Source organism: Saccostrea cucullata, unplaced genomic scaffold (assembly GCF_032062105.1).
Source record: "Saccostrea cucullata isolate Sc308-1 unplaced genomic scaffold, CSIRO_AGI_Scuc_v1 ctg63, whole genome shotgun sequence".
Taxonomy (NCBI): domain Eukaryota; kingdom Metazoa; phylum Mollusca; class Bivalvia; order Ostreida; family Ostreidae; genus Saccostrea; species Saccostrea cuccullata.
Genome location: NW_026933545.1, coordinates 53814 through 75606, shown reverse-complemented (window position 1 = coordinate 75606; position 21793 = coordinate 53814). Strand labels below are relative to the sequence as shown.

Sequence of the window (21793 nt, the reverse complement as noted above, 5' to 3'; positions counted from 1 at the left end):
CCTTGTAATACATACTCGAGACTTTTTCAGAGATAAAATCACAATATACACTATTAAAGTAAAATGGACTCAATAAATGTGAGTTTTGACTCATTCTCAGATTTTTTTTATTTCAGAGTGGGAAAAAATATATGACATAAATACTTATATTTTGATAATTAAACAATATTTTTTATATTTTTTAATTTAATGATTGTGGTCATCATGTTTATGTGATGTAAATTAAGGTCTATGATATGGAATTTATCAATATTCCAAGTTTCTTTTCTGTGCAACTCGTATTCAATATTTTCATCCGGGGTTTTCTTCCCGTTCGGGACACCTCGTTTGCATAGGTGTGAGGTCACGAAAAATTGATTGATGCCATTTACTAAAACATAAAATGATTGCTGTCCGCGTACTGCATTTGACACCTGTGTTAGCGCGGTGAAAGCACCTTTCTTGGAATATTCAGGTGAGGTATTTTACATGACTGCCTATTTTTAACATAGAACTCAGTCGTCGTAGTAAGTAGGCCAGTACGCATGATGCTTCTTTATTATTATGAATGAATGGTACACCTCGGTCTCGCATTCAAATTTGCTTGGTTTATATTTTACAGCTGATTGTAGGATATGGAGCTAGAGTTATGTGCATTTGATGCTGGACTCGAAAACGTAGAATTCTTCAGCCCAGAGATGTCCAAACCGGGGAAAATGCAAAAAGCCCGTTTGAGAATACCAAAAACGGTAAGCGACTCCATTCATAAGTCAACTTCATTCATAAATTTAAAGGGGCACCAGACGGGATGAAAGATAACATATATTGTTATTAGATGATGTATTTTCAAATTTGCGTTAGAAATATGTCCATTTTTACAATCTTTATTTAGATAAAGAAATATTAGAATAAATTTAAGTATTTTTGTCTTTGATAATTTAAAGAAAAATACCATTTATGATCTATTTCAAATGTAGGCTTTACCAATTACTTGACGTTGAGCACCTTCAGTAAATAAACTTTTTTATATAAAAAATAAATATAATTAATAATAGGAGAAGCATTTTATTATTAATCTATAGAATGAAACAGAATGTTGATTAATAATTTTGCATTTGGTCTTATTTTATTACAATATTTCTGTTTCACTTTATAACTTGGCCAAACTTCTTTCAAGACTTAAAAAAAGTTCAATAAAAGTTTTGTATAACTAATTGATATCTTTTATGTGTTCAGGGCTTTCCAAAAAGTAAATAAATAAATAAAATAATGATTAAAAAAAAAAAGAAACATGCTGTAATTTTACAAAACTACTTTGTTAAAGCGATATTAATCAAATATGAAATTTTCTTCGTCAAATATTTTGACTGGTATAATCATGATTCCAGTTGGGTGAAATTGCTGACAGATATTAAAAGGCTGTTGTGTTCAGATTGAAAGAATTCTTTGGCCTGCAAGAATAACCCCCCTTTTTTTCTTAAAACAAAAGACTTAAATAAATGTTTTTATTAAATCTGTAATGAAACAATTGTACTCAAGACTCGTCTTATCTCTGACTCAAAAACATGAATGAGGTAAAATAACTCAACTCTTGTATTAATAGATTGAATGATTGAAAACACTGCTGGTGCAATATAAAGGTTTATAAATTATGGATTAAATAAATAATATAATAATATTGGAATTATCAAAATATTTGCATAGCTTTTGTCCAATTTTTTCTCTTTACAACCAATATATAATCCATAAAAATATTATTTAATTTATCAAATAAAATTGCAGGAAAAAAATGAGTTCTTTTATAAAATTAAAGTACAAAATGATGATTAATTGATAGCTTCAAGATTTGGCCATCACGGAGGCTCCCATCAGAGAATACAATTTTCCCGATCTCATTAATGTCTCCCGAGTTTTTCTCTGGCTGTACCGTTTTCCTGATTTTAGAATCAGCCCATCCCACGTCACTTTACCTGCGACACTGTATATTAAACAGTTGAATGTCATTTTCTGTGTATCCAAGTGACACCAAGTGTTTTGACACGAACATAATCATCACCCAGCATTAATTAGATTTCTGAGGAGGAGAAAATGGCTCTTGATTGTGCAAACATTGCATCTAGTATATGGCCCGATGATGTAATGAATCACTGGTGTCTAAAGAGGAGTTTTTACTTAAAGTTTAAAATCAAATTTTAATGTAGATTTGGTACTGTCAGAGATGGTATGATGTAAACAGGCCTCAATCACACTTGTTTTATTAAAACTGCTCCTCTGTGAAATTTTAATGCAATAAACCATTTTGTATTACATGTAATAATGTAATTGACAAGTACAGTTGAACTTTGATATCTTGAACACTAATATCTTGAATACCATGGATATGTTGAAGTGATCATTTGGAAGTCCCAACCCCTTATTCTTCAAGTATTTTACCCCAGATATTTCAAATCCTCTGATATCTCGAAGTTCTTTCTGGATCCCATTGAGTTTAAGATAATAAGGTTTGACTGTGTATACATGTAATGATGTAATTCAAAATATATTTAGCATTTTTTGTGTATTTTATTCAACAAAGCTACTGTTAAAAATCTAGTCAGTACTGTGTATATATGTAATGCACTAGCCAATATGTTAGGCTACCCAGTGTTTAGAAGGCTTTGTTGGTGCATCAAAGCAATCCTAATTAAACCACTATCTGGCCATTGTGGCCAAGTAGAGCACCAAAGTAATGTTTCTAGTTCTACAGGACTTACCCAGCAATCAATTGACTTTGTGGTACAGTTGCTATTTTAAACAAGTATAATTGCAACTGGCCTTGTGAAGGGAAAGTGTATTGATTTCAAATTAAGGGTCTCACAGGAGGGCCCATTATTGACATGATTATTGATTATGTCCTAAATACATAATTGTTTAACTCTAAACTTCAATGGACAGTCTAGAAGCCTTCCAACCATTAATGCCAGCATAACGGGCACTACGGAGTGATTCAAGATAAAACAGCCAGCAGTACGAGAAGAAAAAAAAAACAACAACGCAAAAAAAGGTCTTTCATTAACGCAAATCACGCAAAGAAGTTTAGAAAATGGACCAGACAAAGAATTCACGAAGAAAAAAAATTTTCCTGAATGAAATTGTGGAAATTTTTTAAAGCTATATTGCTTCTTATGAAAGAGAACTCTTTTATTACAAGGATTAATTTATTTTTATCGCAAAGAGTCATGTACAAGAATTTCTAATTTCAGCCTAAATGGACATTATTCAGTGAAACATTTATGTAGGTGTTTTAAATTGTTCTGTAGAGCATTGCTTCCCATACATTACCATTTTTATCTTTTCCAACATAAATCATTTGTTATTGTAGAAATTGTCTGACCAAAGCTGGAACAAAATTTTATTAAGAGGGTAGATCTATTCACAAAGCAATAAAATAATTATTAGCACCATCCATATTACAAATTATGTATAAACTTATATCCCAAAGTTACCATAACAGATAGGTCAGGAAGATACAGAGAGAAATCTATACAATGTCTATACACGGTATTCATCCCTGTAAAAGCCCAATCATTCCTGTATACTTCACTGGCAGATTTAGACAGGGAGCCCAGGCCCCCTTTTTATGTAAAAAAAAAAAAATACACAAGATTTGATCAAACGATGTTTTTTGGTGTGTCTGTGGACCCCTACCCTGACCCCAAACTGCCCCCCCCCCCTTTTTAAAGATTTCTGGATCTGCCACTGTGCTTTCCTCCCTACCTTCAGCAGGGAATAAGCATTCCTCTTATAACTTCAATGTTTGGAAAATATCACTTAAGGATATCTGATCCTCAGCCAGGAAGGATAACTCCAAAAATTAATATTTAATTTGAAATGCATCAAAATGAAGCTTGAAAATGAAATTTTTTCATGCAACAATTTTCATTTTATTCATCTTTATAAGATTCAAGGTCTTTGGAAGTCTTAGAAAAGATATGTGAAAGTTGATATTTGTACCCTATAAAAGGAGAAAAAATAATACAGTTTAGAGAAATAAGATTTTCCTTAATCCAGACTTAGATACCAATGCTTAGCCTTATTAGCATGATATGAAATGAGAAGTGATTTTTGGAGTCTTGCAATGATAGCAAAAGCCTTTTACACTATATATTCTAGAATACATGATGGAAATAGAAGACTAAAAATACCAAATAAATACAAAAATAATGACAATTTCTCTGAATGCCTGGATACCTATCGTTTTCTAACCTAAAATATATTTCTTGATCAATTTGCAAATAGAAAATCTATTGCTGATATTCCAATTCGCTTTTTCTGCAAAAATATTGAAGATTTGACAATTTTCCCTATATAATATGATTAACTTTAATCTTTTACTTTAAAGAAATACTGTGGATAAATTTACATAACTTTGTGGATTCAGAGATACTTTTATGAGTATTTTTAGTTACTTAACTGCTAATTTTATAAACCTGAGGATCGGACTACCTTAATTTAAATAAGGCCAACTTTAAAGATTGTTTGAAAAGTAAAGTAATGTAATTTTAATACCGTAAATGGGATTCATAAAGCATTCACAAACCAAATTAATGAAAGGTACATTTAATGGGCATCAATATGTAATGTTGATGCACATTAGATTTGTTTGAAGTTCCAAATTGTTTAACAGTTGAAACATGCAATGGGATTATGCCAACAAATATTATGACATAAATTTTTAATATATTGTAACGAAACCGAGGTTATCGTGTTATAATTAACTCGTGGGCCGCTATTGGTTTTCTGGTCACTTGGTCGAGATTTGATGGTTCCGTTGGTCACAGTTTATATAATGGTTAATGACCAACATTTGGTCACTTATTTGGTTGACGTAATGACCAACTTTTGGTCACTTCTTTGGTTGACGTAATGACCAACTTTTGGTCACTTCTTTGGTTGACGTAATGACCAATTTTTGGTCACTTTAAATAATGTTTGTTAGGAATAACACTTGTTAAAAGTTTATAACATTTATTAGGACGATCAAATGGTTCACTTATAAACACACAGAATGGTACACTGTAACTTGGTTGGTACAACGTTATTTGGTTAACAAAAAGGTGACCAACCGATGGTCAATCCAGGACGTTCATAAAAACTTGGTTCCCTTTAATGGTTTCGTATACATAGACTTGGTACCGTCTTATAACCGAAGTATACGGAGTCGTTCCCCAAAGTGACTTACCAGGGAAGGCTGTGTGCTGCGAGTCGCTCCCCACAGCCGACTGAAGTCTAAACCCAAAACAGCTGGTTTATATAGACAAAAGTTGTTATGATGACGTAAGAGACAATCAGATACCTATATTACGTCACAATCAATACAATCAATAAGTTAGCGGGTTTTGACCAACAAAATTACCTACTAAATTAATAACGTTGTACCCATACAAAACATACAAAATACACCACTTTGTCATTAAATCATACATGTTAAATTAATAAAGTCATTAAATCAATTATTGTTCATTTCTTTCGTTAACTGTTCATTGACAATTATTTACGGAGTTTATAAACATCGGGTTCAAGTTCCATATATTCCAAACTTGTAAACAAGAGTTAACCCGAATTTCACAGGTACACTTCGTGAAACGTAACATTACCCCCTTCTTAAGTCGAAACGTCCTCGTTTCGGGGTATTTTATCAATAACTAATACAAGTTCACTGGTAATGTCTTTCAAGATACGCGTTACACGGACATAATGTCATCTGCTTCACCACAAAACAGCTTCATCTGGTCATGATTCACATATTTTGGTTTCTCGGCTGTAGACTTTCTCACTTTGAATACCGAATCGGACACGGCACTTAACACTGTGTAAGGTCCATTCCAATGAACCTTAAGTTTAGGACATCTTCCTTTGGTCCTTGACTTTGACGCAATCCACACACATTGTCCTGGGGTGTACTTAATCTGGTTTGACTTGGTGCCATACTTTCGTTTCTGGTTCTCTGTTGCTTCTATCCATCGGGTGCAATAATCTGAACTGGTAACAACATCCTTGTTACCCTTCTTGGTCCGTGGTAAAGGACCAAGGATGTCGTTGGCCACTTGTTCCAGTGGTTCCCTAGCTAAACATTGACCCGGTTTTCCTCCGACTTCCCTTGGTTGATTCTTCTTTGAGTCACCAACGGTACAGTGTCTGATATGATTCTCAGCGTCATTTGTCTCCTTCTCGTCACGAGGTTCACATAGTTGTCGGTCATCATTATCATGGTGTAAAGCTTCTTGTACGCAAATTTTGAACACAGGATTGTGTTCACTCTTAAGGTCACGTGGTAATTTATTCTTTCCCAATGTAAGAGTTCCTTCACCCAAATTCAATTGACAATTATGCTGTTTCAGAAAATCAAGACCTAAAATCATATCTGACTCAACGTCAGCGACGATCACTTTATGTTCGGTAACTTCCTCATCGATACAAATTTGAAGTTCAGTCTGACCTTCTGGTACAACTAAATCACCGTTGGCCATTTGTAAGTTACTACAGTTTGGAATTAATTTAGGTCTCACACATCTTTCTATCGCGTAATATTTCTTTGGGTGGATAACTGTTATAGCTGAACCCGTGTCAATGCCACAATTAATTTTCACATTGTTAACAAGCACATCAATTGTTAATAAGTTAGTACTGCGAGTATTTGAGTTCTTTATTCCAAAAACATGTGGCCTTTTCTGCTTTGTAGTTGACGTTAGGCCGCCGACGTCAACTACTGTGCGTTTTCCTGGTTCTCGGGTTCTCTGGTCGTCACGTCTTTTACGTATTCTGGTTTTCTTTGGTTTCTGTATTTTTCATTTTTTAGGTGCCGTTGTAGTAACCTGCATTCTCTTTTGATAACCATCTTTCTTACAATAGAAACAGGGACCTTTCTTGTAAAACTTCTTCTCTGTGTTTTGGTTGATCATGGCTACTAGGTCTGTTTCATAATTATTTCTGTCGGTATGCGCTGGTTCCTCTGTCTGCATACGCACTGCAACTTTATTTCGTCTCCCCCGTGCTTGTTGAAAGGCCTCATATTCCAATGCCAGTCGCACTGCGTCTTCTAGGTCTGTAGGTTTTCCTTGAAACACTGCCCATTCCATTTCTTGGTCATTTAAACTTCCGATGAACGAATCTTTGGTTATCTGGTCGCGGAAACTTAGGGGTGCGTTCGGGTATGACATCCTCGTAAGTCGCTTTATGTCTTGCATTAATTCTGTGATCGTTTCGTTTTTCTTCCGTATTCTGCTCTTTAGTTGCGTCTTATAGATTTCTGTTTGGTTTTCTGGGTCAAATCTTGCTGCTAGTGCGGTAACAAGGTGACGAAAATTATACCGATATTCTGGTTGTAGGTCACTCAAAACGCTTAGTGCTGGGCCGCGTAGACTGGTAGCTAACTCTAATGCCTTTGTTTCCTCATTCCAGTGGTTCAATTGGGCGATCATGTCGAAATGCACTATATAGTCGTTCCAGTTCATGGTACCATCGAACGTTGCTGGTTTTCTCCCTTTAGGTTCCGGGGTACGCCTGAATCCATGGTCATGGACTTGTCTTGTGTGACCATAATTTGGTACATCGTAATCAAAGCTGCACATGGTCGGCTGAAATTCGTTGGTCCTAGCATTGGTAGTGTAACTTCGTGGTAACGTCGGGTTTGACCAACTTGTCCTAGTATGTTCGTAATCACGAAAGTCGTCATACGCATTTTGTAGAGAAGTATTTCTGTATGGTCGATGTTCACTGTGTATTTGGTCATCTTTGGACGTAGTACTGGTACCGGATTGAACGCAATTTTGGTCTACATATTGGTTGTTAGCACTCGTTGGTCTCACTTGAGATTGTAATTGGTTCATTTGGGACTTAAAAGTTTTTAATTCTTGTAGAATTATGTGTAGACTGTCGTTGGTACATGCGTTGACTGCGCTGCCGTCTCCTATCTGGTCGTTGCTATTAACCCGCAAAAGAACTTCTTTGCTTGGAGTACCGTCGATAAACTGTGGTTCTTTTGGTTCTGTATTATGGTCACTTTCCTCAATCAATTTTTCATTCCTAGACATCTTTGTAATGGTTTAGGTTCACAATTCACAGAATAGCTGATCCCACTGCTGCCACCAATGTAACGAAACCGAGGGTATCGTGTTATAATTAACTCGTGGGCCGCTATTGGTTTTCTGGTCACTTGGTCGAGATTTGATGGTTCCGTTGGTCACAGTTTATATAATGGTTAATGACCAACATTTGGTCACTTATTTGGTTGACGTAACGACCAACTTTTGGTCACTTCTTTGGTTGACGTAATGACCAACTTTTGGTCACTTCTTTGGTTGACGTAATGACCAATTTTTGGTCACTTTAAATAATGTTTGTTAGGAATAACACTTGTTAAAAGTTTATAACATTTATTAGGATGATCAAATGGTTCACTTATAAACACACAGAATGGTACACTGTAACTTGGTTGGTACAACGTTATTTGGTTAACAAAAAGGTGACCAACCGATGGTCAATCCAGGACGTTCCTAAAAACTTGGTTCCCTTTAATGGTTTCGTATACATAGACTTGGTACCGTCTTATAACCGAAGTATACGGAGTCGTTCCCCAAAGTGACTTACCAGGGAAGGCTGTGTGCTGCGAGTCGCTCCCCACAGCCGACTGAAGTCTAAACCCAAAACAGCTGGTTTATATAGACAAAAGTTGTTATGATGACGTAAGAGACAATCAGATACCTATATTACGTCACAATCAATACAATCAATAAGTTAGCGGGTTTTGACCAACAAAATTACCTACTAAATTAATAACGTTGTACCCATACAAAACATACAAAATACACCACTTTGTCATTAAATCATACATGTTAAATTAATAAAGTCATTAAATCAATTATTGTTCATTTCTTACGTTAACTGTTCATTGACAATTGTTTACGGAGTTTATAAACATCAGGTTCAAGTTCCATATATTCCAAACTTGTAAGAAGAGTTAACCCGAATTTCACAGGTACACTTCGTGAAACGTAACAATATTTTGTCTAAATTATACTATTTTTATGACATATTGCTAAGAATAAAAAAATATCGAAATGTCGATCTCATTCGAATTTCAATTTTTATTATTGAATTTCATTTTAATCCTATCAGATATTGATTGTTTTTACAAAATTATATGTTGTATGTAAATTGAAATATATAATTTCAAAATTTTAAAGATGAATATGCAGTTAATTAAAGACTTTTAATTTACCTTGCTTAGTGTTAATTCACATGGATTTATTGCCATTAATTTTATGCACTTTAAATAAAATTCATATTGAAACTAACAATTACTAGTGATTCAAATTATAAACCTATTTGAACAGGGCATATAATTTTAAAGTTAAAATACATATTCTAACTTTAAACAAATTTACAAATTTAGCACCACAGAAAGACATATTTTCCCAAAAATTCAAGAACCTCCAAATTCTAACAGGACTTTGGAAGATCAGTTCACAGGAATCGTTATCACATTATTTTTTCTCTGACACATTTATTACTTTTGAAAGGGACAACTGCATTGAATGCACAGTTCAAGAACCTAAAAATAATATGTAACTTTTCAAATATATGATTTATACGCTTAATTGTTGAAGATACAAGAATCTGTAATTGAGCTGTTATCTCAACCACGTCTATAAAAAGCCTAATCTCGCAGGTCTGAAAAAAGAACAAAGATTAAATGATGTCATAGCCATTAAAAACAATTGTACCTGAATCGGTAGAATAGCAGCAATTTATGCTAGGTATGTTTTATTTATGACTCATGCAAAAATTAAGTTGTGCAGCACCGCAGACAAAACTGTTTGCTTAAAGTAATCCTGTATTTCTTCAGGGTTTGTGTTTTGTAACACAATTTTAAGTTTTGCTATTATGCGCATTGTTAGGCAGGCATATGTATATTTTCAAAGACTAATGATTGGTAACTAGTTTTATTGATTTTTATTTCTGAAAAAAATAAAGAAAAAAATCTGAAATGCCTGGGGGGAAATTGGATGATTTCATAGGTATAATCTCGAAACTTTTGATTTTTTTTTTCTTGAATGGTTCAGTGTTTGACAGCTGTTGTTTCATTGACTCTTTATCTGAAATTGGCTGTTTAGAGAAAAAAAAATGGACATTCATTTTCCCATGCACTATGCATATGCTATGACAATTTAGTGAAATGGTTATAGTAGCAAGCACTTAATTATGCTGAAATCCTATCATTGTTACTAATGACCAAATTATTAATCATTTAGAGAGATAATTGGGTAATTTGAGAAGTTCAAAACAATGATAAAAATAAAAATAAAAAAAGGGTCGTGAGAAAATTTTCATTCATGTTGGCTCTTGAATGATGCAAAAAGTGTGAAAAAGTAAATTGATTAATGAGAATGTGGTACCCAAATGTTTTTAGCTCACCTGGCTCAAGTGAGCTTTTCTGATCACATTTTGTCCGGCGTCCGTCTGTCCGTCTGTCTGTCTGTCTGTCTGTAAACTTTTCACATTTTCGACTTCTTCTCAAGAACCACTGGGCCAATTTCAACCAAACTTGCCACAAAGCATCCTTGGGTGAAGGGGATTCAATTTGTTCAAATGAAGGGCCACGCCCTCATTCAAGGGGAGATAATTGGGAATTAATGAAAATTTGGTGGCATGTTTTAAAAATCTTCTTCTCAAGAACCACTGTGCCAGGAAAGATGAAACTTATGGGGTAACATCCTCAGGTAGTGTAGATTCAAATTTGTTCAAATCATGACCCCCGGGGGTAGGGCGGGGCCAAAATGGCCGACCAAAGTTTTACATAGAAATATATTGGAAAATTCTTTAAAAATCTTCTTCTCAAGAACCACTGTGCCAGGAAAGATGAAACTTATGGGGTAACATCCTCAGGTAGTGTAGATTGAAGTTTGTTCAAATCATGACCCCCAGGGGGTAGGGCGGGGCCAAAATGGCCGACCAAAGTTTTACATAGAAATATATGGGAAAATTCTTTGAAGAATAGCAAATCCATGATTGATCATGGGATTACTTTTGGATTTTAACTTTTCAATAATAAACCAATTTCTACTTTTTCTAAGCTACAGTACTCAGGTGAGCGATGTGGCCCATGGGCCTCTTGTTGTTCATTAAACTGATATGAGAGTAATAAAAAGAATCAGATAAGTGAATTGAGGGAAAAAATGCATTAAGTTTATGTTAACTAATAATTTATAATTCCATCCATCTGAAATATCAGATAGTTGAATATTGATTTGTTGAGAAAGATTTGTTTAAAAAATCACTTTTCCAACATAAGTTTCCCCAATTTGGTCAAAGGTTCAAACCATAAACAAAGTAGTAAGATTTATTGATTAATTTTTATGTTGTTTTGTATCCTATTCAATACTTTTTTCACTAATATAAAGACTTCACCACATGGAGACCTATAAATTTTACTTTGGTGATACAAGAGGTTTTGGTGTAATTACTTCATTTTACTCCATCTGATTGGTTGATAGATTATACTAATCAGATAAAGCAAATCAGATTGGACCCAATTTACTAATTCTATACAAGGAATTTTTTGCCTCAATCTTTAATATTTTTGCCTCTTTTGACCTAATCACAGGTGGGGGAATTTAAAAATTGTGTAAATTAATTCATTTGCATAATCCAGCATCCTGTTTAGTCCAAAATAAAGTTTGTCCCACACTAGTGCATGTCAGATTATACAGGTTTCACTGTATATGTGAAAAAGGATTTATATGTACAGTAAAACTTGGTTATAACGAAGTCGCTGGGACTTATGAAATTACTTCGCTATATCAGTAATTCGTTTTATCTGTATAAGGAATTCATTAAATTTATATAGCTGGGGATCCAAGATAACTTCGTTATATTCGTGAATTCGCAATATCCGTGTTCGTACTAAACGAGTTTTACTGTAGTAGCCAATGGAATTTATCTTGGCCTTGACATTTTTCTTCAATATTGAAAAACACTTTTATTTTTGTTGCAGATTTTATTTATATAAGGTGTAGGTACTTCCACTCAATCATACTGTCTTTAGAGATTTCTAATAATAAGATCAATTTAAAATATCTTACATACTTTCAGGTGACATACAGTAGTGAATTGACCCAGGAGATCTATCGTTTGAATAATGTTCTACAACAGGAAAGAGAGCTGGGGCTTCCCGTTCGACAAAGAAGCATGGATGACCAGTTGCTTTTGTCCAGGTAAAGGCATCACACTCTTGTTTTACTCAATCTGATTTATTAAAATCAGATCCTTTGATCCGCTTGCTACACAAGGATCTGAAGAACCCCTGAACGGGGTTTCTCCATTTACTGTACAAAATGATCATTTTGGTTTTCAGTGGTAAATGGTTGACTTTTAGAACCAGGAGAGATTAATATACTCAGTGGTTCCACAGGAGTCGGAAGTTTTTATAGTCAAAAATAAAAAAGAATTTTAAAAAAAATTCACACCCTCAACAAAAAAAAACACCAGGATGGCAACATGTTTTGGGGGGACCCACCTAAACAAACAGATCTGGGCTTGGCCAGAAAAATCTCGCAACTAATTCAGTATCTGGAGTGTTTGTGCTATTTATTCAAGTTAAGAAATCCAATATGCCTATTTGGTTTGATATTCAAAGTTCATCATCTAATATACTGTGTACATGCAGGGTTATTTTCGCCTCATGTTATTTTCGCCCTTTCACACTTGAAAACAATTTTTTCCCGTTTTAAATTTGCCCATTCATACTTTTGTTTAAGAAATTATACTGTACTCGTTCAATTTGCCCAATCGTTTACATTCGCTGAAGGAGGATAGGGTGAAAGGGGTGAAAATTTTCCTGTATACAGTATAATTATGAATGTGTCTAAATTTTGTGTGGGCTCTGTGAGGGACAAGGGTGAGGATATGAAAAGAGAAAATCTTGGATCCTCTGTGAGCATTGTGGTCCACAGGCTTCTTAAATGTACAGTCAAACCTGCTTATATCAAACTCAGAGGAAAAAAAAAAGAATTTTCCATGCAAGAAATCACTTTGAGATATCAGAGGTTTTGAGATATCAAATGGTTATGACAACATATTCACGGTATTCAAGATATCAATATTTGAGATATTTGAGTTGATTTGTATAATTGTAATTGGATGTTTTTACCAATAGTAATGTCATACATGTACACTGAAAATCACATTTGATTAAGCCTTGCCAGTAAGAATGTTGCTTTGGAATATAAGAGTCAAAATGTCGATAACATTTTATTGCCTGCAGAACCATTCTGAAAGCCTAATGTACAAAAGGGAGAACTTTTCCTAAGGAATGAACCGACGTAATAAATTTATTTGGGAAAAATTCAGCTCTGAAAAACCATTACGTATCTGTTCATTCATTCTAATTTCATTTATTGTGAGGCATTTTGTAAATCACATGATAACTGTATTTTTTCTTCCTAGCCATTACTGGTATTGATTTGACATATTTGTATCTGACCTAATGGCAATTATAAGCATTTCATGTTCCAATCAAGATCATTAGCAGATCGTTCACTGGAAATTAAAACAAAAAGCAAGGTTGATTCAATGACTTATTGCTACCTTAGGCTTTAGCCTGTGTTGTCAGTTGGAACTTTTATGAACCCATTACCCAAAGTTGTGACATTTATTTAATGTTTAGGATCTTGTCAGTCGTTCTGTGCTTTGTTTGATCGTTAGACTCCTGCTTTGTTTGATTTCATTCATAAACTGACTGGTTTTCCATGTTCTTTGAGATTTGCATGTATGTTTGAGTGCTGGGCTTGATTGAAGTGGTTTTATGTGACTTCCAGAAACAAGTGCAAAAAAGAAACTCTTTTATTTTATTTTTTTTGTTTCTTTTTTACAAATACGCATTAAAAAAATAGGATACCTAGACCTTCAGAATGCATATATTAAAACAAGGAAGTAATCTCAAATAGAATTTTCTAGAAAAACTAATGTTTTGATTACAGTTAATGTGAAATAGCACCAAACAGAATTTTTTTTGGTTGCATAAGAGTTTCTCTACTAAATATAGAAATCATCTGCTATGATGTTACAGGCAGAACAGCTGCGATGACCACCTGGTAATGACTCGGCAGTATAGCTATGATGAACAGCGCCCTCTGTTGTCCAGACAAGAGAGCAGCGATGACCACCGAGTTCCATCCCTAAGCAACATCCAGAAAGTGCCTTCCATTTCAGACCTGACAGATGATGGTAAGTTCAATCCCTAAGCAAGATCTAGAATGTAAGTTCTGTCCCTAAGCAACATTCAGAATGTAAGTTCCATCCCTTAGCAACATCCAGAATGTAAGTTCCATCCCTTAGCAACATCCAGAATGTAAGTTCCATCCCTTAGCAACATCCAGAATGTAAGTTCCATCCCTTAGCAACATCCAGAATGTAAGTTCCTTTCCTAAGCAACACCCAGAATGTAAGTTCCATCCCTAAGCAACATCCAGAATGTAAGTTCCTTTTCTAAGCAACACCTAGAATGTAAGTTCCATCCCTTAGCAACATACAGAATGTTTAGTTTCATCCCTAAGCAACATTCAGAATGTAAGTTCCATCCCTAAGCAACATCCAGAAAGTGCCTTTCATATCAGACTTGACAGATGATGGTAAGGCTGTATGATTCTGTGCCATTTTATGTCCTTTCAAGTACATTTTTATACCCCCCGCAAACGAAGTTTGGGGGGGTATATAGGAATCACCTTGTCCGTCTGTCTGTATGTCCGTCTGTCCGTCCCTTAGCAATCATATCTTTCTTACAGAGGGACATTAGAATCTACTACTCCACATTAAGATTGCTCATAACCTAAGGGTGTGTCATGACCTTGACCCAAGGTCATTTGGGGAAGTTCAAGGTCACTGGAAGAAAAATTTCATAATTCGTGTCCGGTCAATCATTCTTATGGATAAACTTGGTAGGTTCTCATTTCACACAAAGATTGCCCATGACCCAAGGGTGTGTCATGACCTTGACCCAAGGTCATTTGGGGAAGTTCAAGGTCACTGGGAGAAAAATTTCAAAATTCATGTTTGACACATATCTTTTATGGATAAGCTTGGTAGGTTCTCATTTCACACAAAGATTGCCCATGACAATGACCTTGATCATTTGGGGAAGTTCAAGGTCACTGGAAGAAAAATTTCATAATTCGTTCCATATCTTTCTAATGGATAAACTTGGTAGGTTTTCATTTCACACAAAGATTGCCCATGACCCAAGGGTGTGTCATGACCTTGACCCAAGGTCATTTGGGGAAGTTCAAGGTCACTGGTAGAAAAATTTAATAATTCGTGTCCGGTCCATATCTTTCTTAAGGATAAACTTGGTAGGTTTTCATTTCATACAAAGATTACCCATGACCCAAGGGTGTGTCATGACCTTGACCCAAGGTCATGTGGGGAAGTTCAAGGTCACTGGAAGAAAAATTTTATAATTTGTGTTTGATACATATCTTTATTATACAAAAACTTTTGAAAAACCCAGGTTGTTCTAGTTTACATTTGGAGAAGCAGCTGTTGTAATAAAAGAGTTCCTTATTTCACATTGTGTGTGAATTTAAAACAAATAACACATTTAATCATTGCCTTTATCATATGAAAATGCCCATTATCATATTACTTGCCTCTCCTTACATCAAATTCATTCATGATTTGAGGTAATTCTGACACTCTCTCAAAAACCTGTTGAATGACTCTTTTATTTTACCTAATGCATAAAAAAATGCAAGTTTTGAGCATGTAAAAAAAATCTTGCTCAAATTAAAATCTTTAAAGAGAAATATTTGCTCCCCTTCTCTCCTGAAACTTTCATCATTACTGCAATTGATGAGTTGAAAATGGGGCAAATATTATAAGACAAAATTATCTTTATTTCAAATCAGATGTGTCTGCAATTTTTAATCAGGAAAAAATCCTTTGCAAGTGCTATTACCGGTAGGCAAAATAAACGGGGCTGAAAATAACTGCATTTATGCAGTGTTCTGTTGTAGATATGCCAAAATAGTTTAATTTTGGCAGTTTATAAGTATAATTTGATTTGCTGAAAAATTAGTTTATATATATTTTAAGATTTCGCAGTGTTGGCTATGTCACAATTTAAATAAGAATATACTTTGGGAAGCAATTTTGAATTTTGCACTAAAAATATCTATCATTCTTTTCTGCAAACTTCTGTTTTCCATGCCAGTTTGGGTACACGTAGAAAGTGAATGAAGTATTTAAAATACAATCCTAGAAAAATTATACTGGTATTTCAATAGGAACATTTTATTGGATGTCATTTATTTTGTATGACGCAATACAAAATCTATGTAAGGTTGCAAAGTGGCAAGTTTTAACCCAGAAAAGGTAGCATGATTTTTACAGTGCATGTGTATACGGAAAACGAAATAAGACCCTTAAATGACTGTCAACCTTAATAAGATGATTTTAATTTAACTTGACGGTAATTGTTTGTAGCGGGGTATTAATTACTGTGTATTGCCCAGAGCAGTACATCAAATTACAACTAGTAAAGCTCTTAGCTGTTGATTTTAGAAGTTTTAAATGGTTGTTTGAAGTTGTAAATTTCATTGAAATTGTCCCATCCCCTGTGTCAGATGTAGGATTTCAGTAACCCTAAAGTACATGGTGTTGTTCACAATGACTTGAAAATTTCATCTGTCCTTTGATTTAGTTGGCCTCCTCTTTTGAAGCTAAATTAGCTCTGGTTTATATTCCACAAAGTGTTGTTAATTCTTTTTATAGAATAAAAAGAACATTTTAGCAAGTATTGTAAGAGAGATTTGAAGGGGTGATTTTTCTGTGTTGAATGTCTTGTTCTTTTAATTATTTGTTTTGTAGTTGTTTTCTTCATTTCTTTTACCATATATTTTCTTTCAATAGCATAATTTTAATTCAGATACAGTAAAATCAGATTCTGTGGAACTTGGATGTAAGGAACTCTCGATTATAAGGAAGTTATAATCTTTTCCCTATCTCTTCAATCACAAAACTTGCTTGTTAGATATAAAGAAATTTAGATATAACAAAAATACTATAAATTTAAGTCAACAGTGCTCCCCTATAAGCAGAATGTTATTGTTCATCTTCCAAATACATTTATTTGTACTGCTATTATAGTATAAACATATGCATTTACATGTAAAAATACATGGAGCTGCAAATTTATGTAATCCTGTGTTGATTCCCAAATAAGAATTTCAGAAGAAAGACAAACTGGAGACTTAAACCTCATAATTAAAGAAATAAATGGCTGACCAAATGATATCACTGAGCAGGTTTATACCCATATTGACAGTTATGTAGCTGTTAGTGTCTCCAATAGTTAGCATGTTCAATTAATGTCCAAAAAGCCTCAGCAGTATATGTAGGTAATAGTATAAGTAATAGTGACTGCATGGTGACTAATAAGAAATACGGCTAAGATAATAAGGAACTGGTCATCATGATTTTTCTCTGATTTATTCCCTTATTCACTATCCAGAGAAACAAAAAGATTGTTGAGTCATATACATCAAATGCCTATTGTGATCTTTTTCTGAAAAAAAAGTGATTGTAAAAACTTGAGGCAGCATATGATGGATTTATTAGAAGTGAGATGGTTTAAATACTGCAGGGTGCCGGGGTCGTAACCTTCACTTAGCAGACGGCAGAAGCCTATATTCTTTTGTCTGTTTAAGATGCACTTTTCTTGAAGATTGATTTGAGAATTGTTTGCAACCATGTCTGTCAGATTGCATTTGAAATGATTAGCTTTGACATTCAATGCACACTAAAGGATTTTTTATTAGCCTTTATTTTCCAAGATGTAAGATATTTTATTGTGTTTCAAGATAGATAACTCTAGTTCCTTATGCAATCAAGTCTTCCTTGGAAATGTTTCTTGCGTCCCAGATGATAAAGGGTAGAAAGATAAATTTTTTTTTTTAGATTTTTACATCACAGAATAGTTCACTTAAACACTGAATGGCAGCTGCTTGCATGGATTCATTCAGGTTTTAGTTCAAGTTGTAAGTGAGGGGGAGGGGGCCTCAAAAGGGCAATTCAAAAATATTTAAAATTTTAAAATCCAAAATGCAACTTCTTTGTGTGGAAACAACCTTGCATGAAGAAATAAATATATATTTAATACTTTTATATAATTAAATGCTTACTTTGCATTAGAGACAAAATAAATTTACTGAAGTTCCATATGCACAAAATGTTCTTGGCTCTTAAAAAATCTTTGATATTTTTATTGCTTTGGTGTTATGCTTTAATTTAATTTTTCCTTGATCTAAATTATTAGAATTATGTTTTAGAAATACAGTAATGATTGATAGATATATAATGCAATTATTGTACAGTAATCTGTTGCCTTTAAATGTTACACTTTAATTTTGTTAATTGATATTTATCATGCAAAGAAGACCTCATGAGATTTTTCTGTGGGTGTCTATATGTATGTGATAGAGAAGTATTTACTAGGGTCAAAATTTTAAAAAGTTATGAAAAATTTTCCTAAAAATTACAAATGCACAAATTCATTTCTGAAATTTCAAAAAAAAAAAAAATTGAAATTGAAGGCCGTATAAACACTAAACAGGATCAAGAGGAACTTGAAGTTATTTTCACAACATAAGTTTTTCTGAAAAGATCTTTTTGATAACCTATTTTGGCTTACAAGCCTTTGAGCTAATTTGTATTAATTGGCAATTTCTCCTTCTGAATTAAAGACTGAAGTTCTGCTCCCTCGAGTGCCGTTTATAAGGGTCTCTTCTAGAACAACTTCAGAAGTAAACATGCATCGCAAAGTGTGTGTAAATTATTAAAGGGCCGTTATCAACAAGAAAATATCAGGTTATCGTTTTTTAAGTTTAGCAATCATAGAAATCAAATGATAAAATTTACAGAGAGGGATTTTTTCTCCAAGCAGAGAATAATTTGTACTTCAGAACTCTAAAAAAAAAAAAGATGTTAGGTCCGGTGAGCTATGTCATTTAAATCCTATTTAGAGACTATGACATTTATTAAATACATATCATGCATTTAATTATTTATTCTAAATGCTTCCTAAATGTTTATGTCCTTAAAATGCATGTATATCAGAACTTTGGAGCATATCATATTAGATACCGTATAAGTAGAAATTTTAGCGAGGATTTATAATTTTGGCATTATTAGCGAGGGTGCTGAGATCGCTGAAATTGAATATCGCTAAAAATTTATTGCTTTTTATCTGTAATAGGTTCTTTAGTGAGCATTTTAAAATCGCTAAAATTATATCTCACTAAAAATAAAATACCAGTTTTTAAGGACAAGTTTGCCTCTCGCTAAAATTTCCACTTATACGGTAAACGGTTTTATTTTGACTTCTAAAAGATAAGTGCACCATTTTCCCTTCGTAAAAGAGATTATATATAGGTTAATATTATGGTATTGGTTCAAGAATTAAATCGATCAGTGCAGAAAAGTTCTAACAATGTCATTATGTCGATTATTATTTATGAAAATGTCATGACACAGAAAGAATATAAGATCATTAAATGGCAACTGGAGTCACTAAAAAAAGAACTGATAAATGACTTAATCTATGTGAACGATAGCATTCGCTGCATATTTTATGAGCATATACTCATGATTATTTTACTGAGGCAAATCCATTAAAATTTTAACTTCCATAGACTGAATCAGATGAAATAATGTAATTGTTGATATGCTCTATTTCAGTTTCATTATTTCGATATTGTTTTCATTCAGCGTTTCAAATTTCACAAAGCAACAATCATTTCTAGAACTCTAGTAAAAAAAAAAAAAGATATTGTTTCTCTTGATCATATTTTTTTTAAATGTCATAAAGAAAAGGTTTATTATGCAAAGTGGTAGTTAACGCTCTGAAGGAGATAGAGCATTTATTGATATTTTTGTAGTTGGGAGAGATTTTTATCAAAGTAATGCCCCTATATTTCACAGTTTCATTTCATTATCAGCAGACTCTATCATATGCCGGGGAGTGCCGGAGTCTTAACATTGCATAACTTGTTGTCCTGGCTTGATTAGCCTGCTTAGAGTGCTAGATTATGGCAAGGAATCTAAACCACTTTTTGATGCTTTCTGTTTTATAATTGAATGATCTGAAAGCCAATATATTTTTTTCACTCTATTCTATTTTTTTTTTTTTCAATTGTATAGGCAAAGTGGTACTTTCTGAGTTAACAAGGGTTGGAGACACCTTTAAAAATGAAATAGTATGATAACACACTGGTATCTTTAAAATGATATAGCTTAGGGTATTTTTTAATAATGCCTAGATATGATTTATATAATATACACTGTATAGCAAATGTGCTTGCAGGTCGAACTATGATTTCATTACCTCTGATTCTGTATTTTTACTCTGCTTTAATAATAAAGAAATCTAGAAAAAAATATCCAAATTGATAAATGTACCTTACAAAAGTTTTATGTAAACAGCTTTATGTGGTTGCCATGTTTACAATGATGCTAAAAGATGCAGCTACAAAGAGACAAAAACAACAAAAAACATTTCTTTTAGCATTCTAGTGTTTGATTTAAATGTATTATTATTAAAGGAAAAATAAGGAAGGTCAATAAGCAATATCAAGGTGCACTTTACTGAAAATTATTTATTCAAAAAATTAAATTAGGCAAATGAAGGTGCAAGGCCCAGCTAGTATGCTTTGTTTTGTTATTTTGCCAAGCCTTGTAAAACTCCTTGTAATGACCTCAACTTAACCCTTTTTGAGATATACTTTCCCTTGCAACTTTGACGTCATCCTTTTAGCTACAACCTTGACCTTATCCATTTGTTATAACCTTCCATTATAACCTTGGCCTGACTTTTTTTGGTCTTTACTTTCCCTTACAACCTTGATCTCACCCTTTGGTTTTACTTCTCCCTTGCGACCTTGACCTCACCCTTTGGTTTTACTTCTCCCTTACAACCTTGACCTCATCATTTTGAATTTTACTTTCCTTTTCAACCTTGCCTTTTTCATTTTGATGAGCTCATTTTACCTTTGTTACTTTACAAACCGTGACAATTGCAATAGCCCCTGTAAAGTATGTCCAGGTTGCAAGTAAATAAGAATCTTAAATCTAGACCAAATAGCTCTTATTATGATGCATCAATGAATACAAATACTTAGTACTTTGAATGCTATACAACTGACTTATATTGTCTAAATAAGTGACTTGAGTCCCATGATTGTTATCATCAGTATTAAATCTTTGAATTGTGAAAAATCAAAAACCCTCTAGAATGAACATGAGCAATATTGACAAGGAAATGAAATCACAATATTTTGTTTCCTTTGTGATTACTGATTACTCATGTGTTGGCTTTGCAGTGTTCTTCATTGAAATACAATTAAGATTTTAACATTTGATTTTCTTTCTTTTCTTTTTTTTATTTGTCAATGAGTTTTTTGTTACATGAATCAGCACCTTGCATTATATGTCCTCGATTTATTGACCTAGGTTAAATTTCTAATCAAAGTGCCTTCCGTGTTTTTGTTCCTAACTTTGAAATGATTAAGTATTTTGGTTTAAGTACTTTGCAACTTAAGTTTCTGAAAAAATTGAAAACCAAAAACTATAATGCCATCTTTAATGACATGAAACAGATTATAATAAATTTCAGGGTCAGAAGTACTGCAAGGTGAAGAATGTTTCAGAATTTATACTGGAATGTAAATTGCTTAAAAATTTTAATTGTCAATTGTCTGCATACTTTTAGTCTTTATGGCAGACA

General features: G+C 33.5%; 1 protein-coding gene across 1 annotated transcript in view; it reads left to right on the top strand.

The window, feature by feature from the left end:
• Window positions 1-321: 321 nt before the first annotated feature.
• LOC134238576 (protein C-ets-1-like) overlaps window positions 322-21793 on the top strand; it is a 42169-nt gene continuing 20697 nt past the window's right edge. The window contains exons 1-4 of the mRNA XM_062720686.1: window positions 322-454; window positions 602-728; window positions 12112-12233; window positions 14087-14244. Of these exons, the coding sequence (XP_062576670.1) occupies window positions 615-728; window positions 12112-12233; window positions 14087-14244 (394 nt within the window). The 5' untranslated portion in view covers window positions 322-454; window positions 602-614. The remainder of the gene's footprint in view (window positions 455-601; window positions 729-12111; window positions 12234-14086; window positions 14245-21793) is intronic.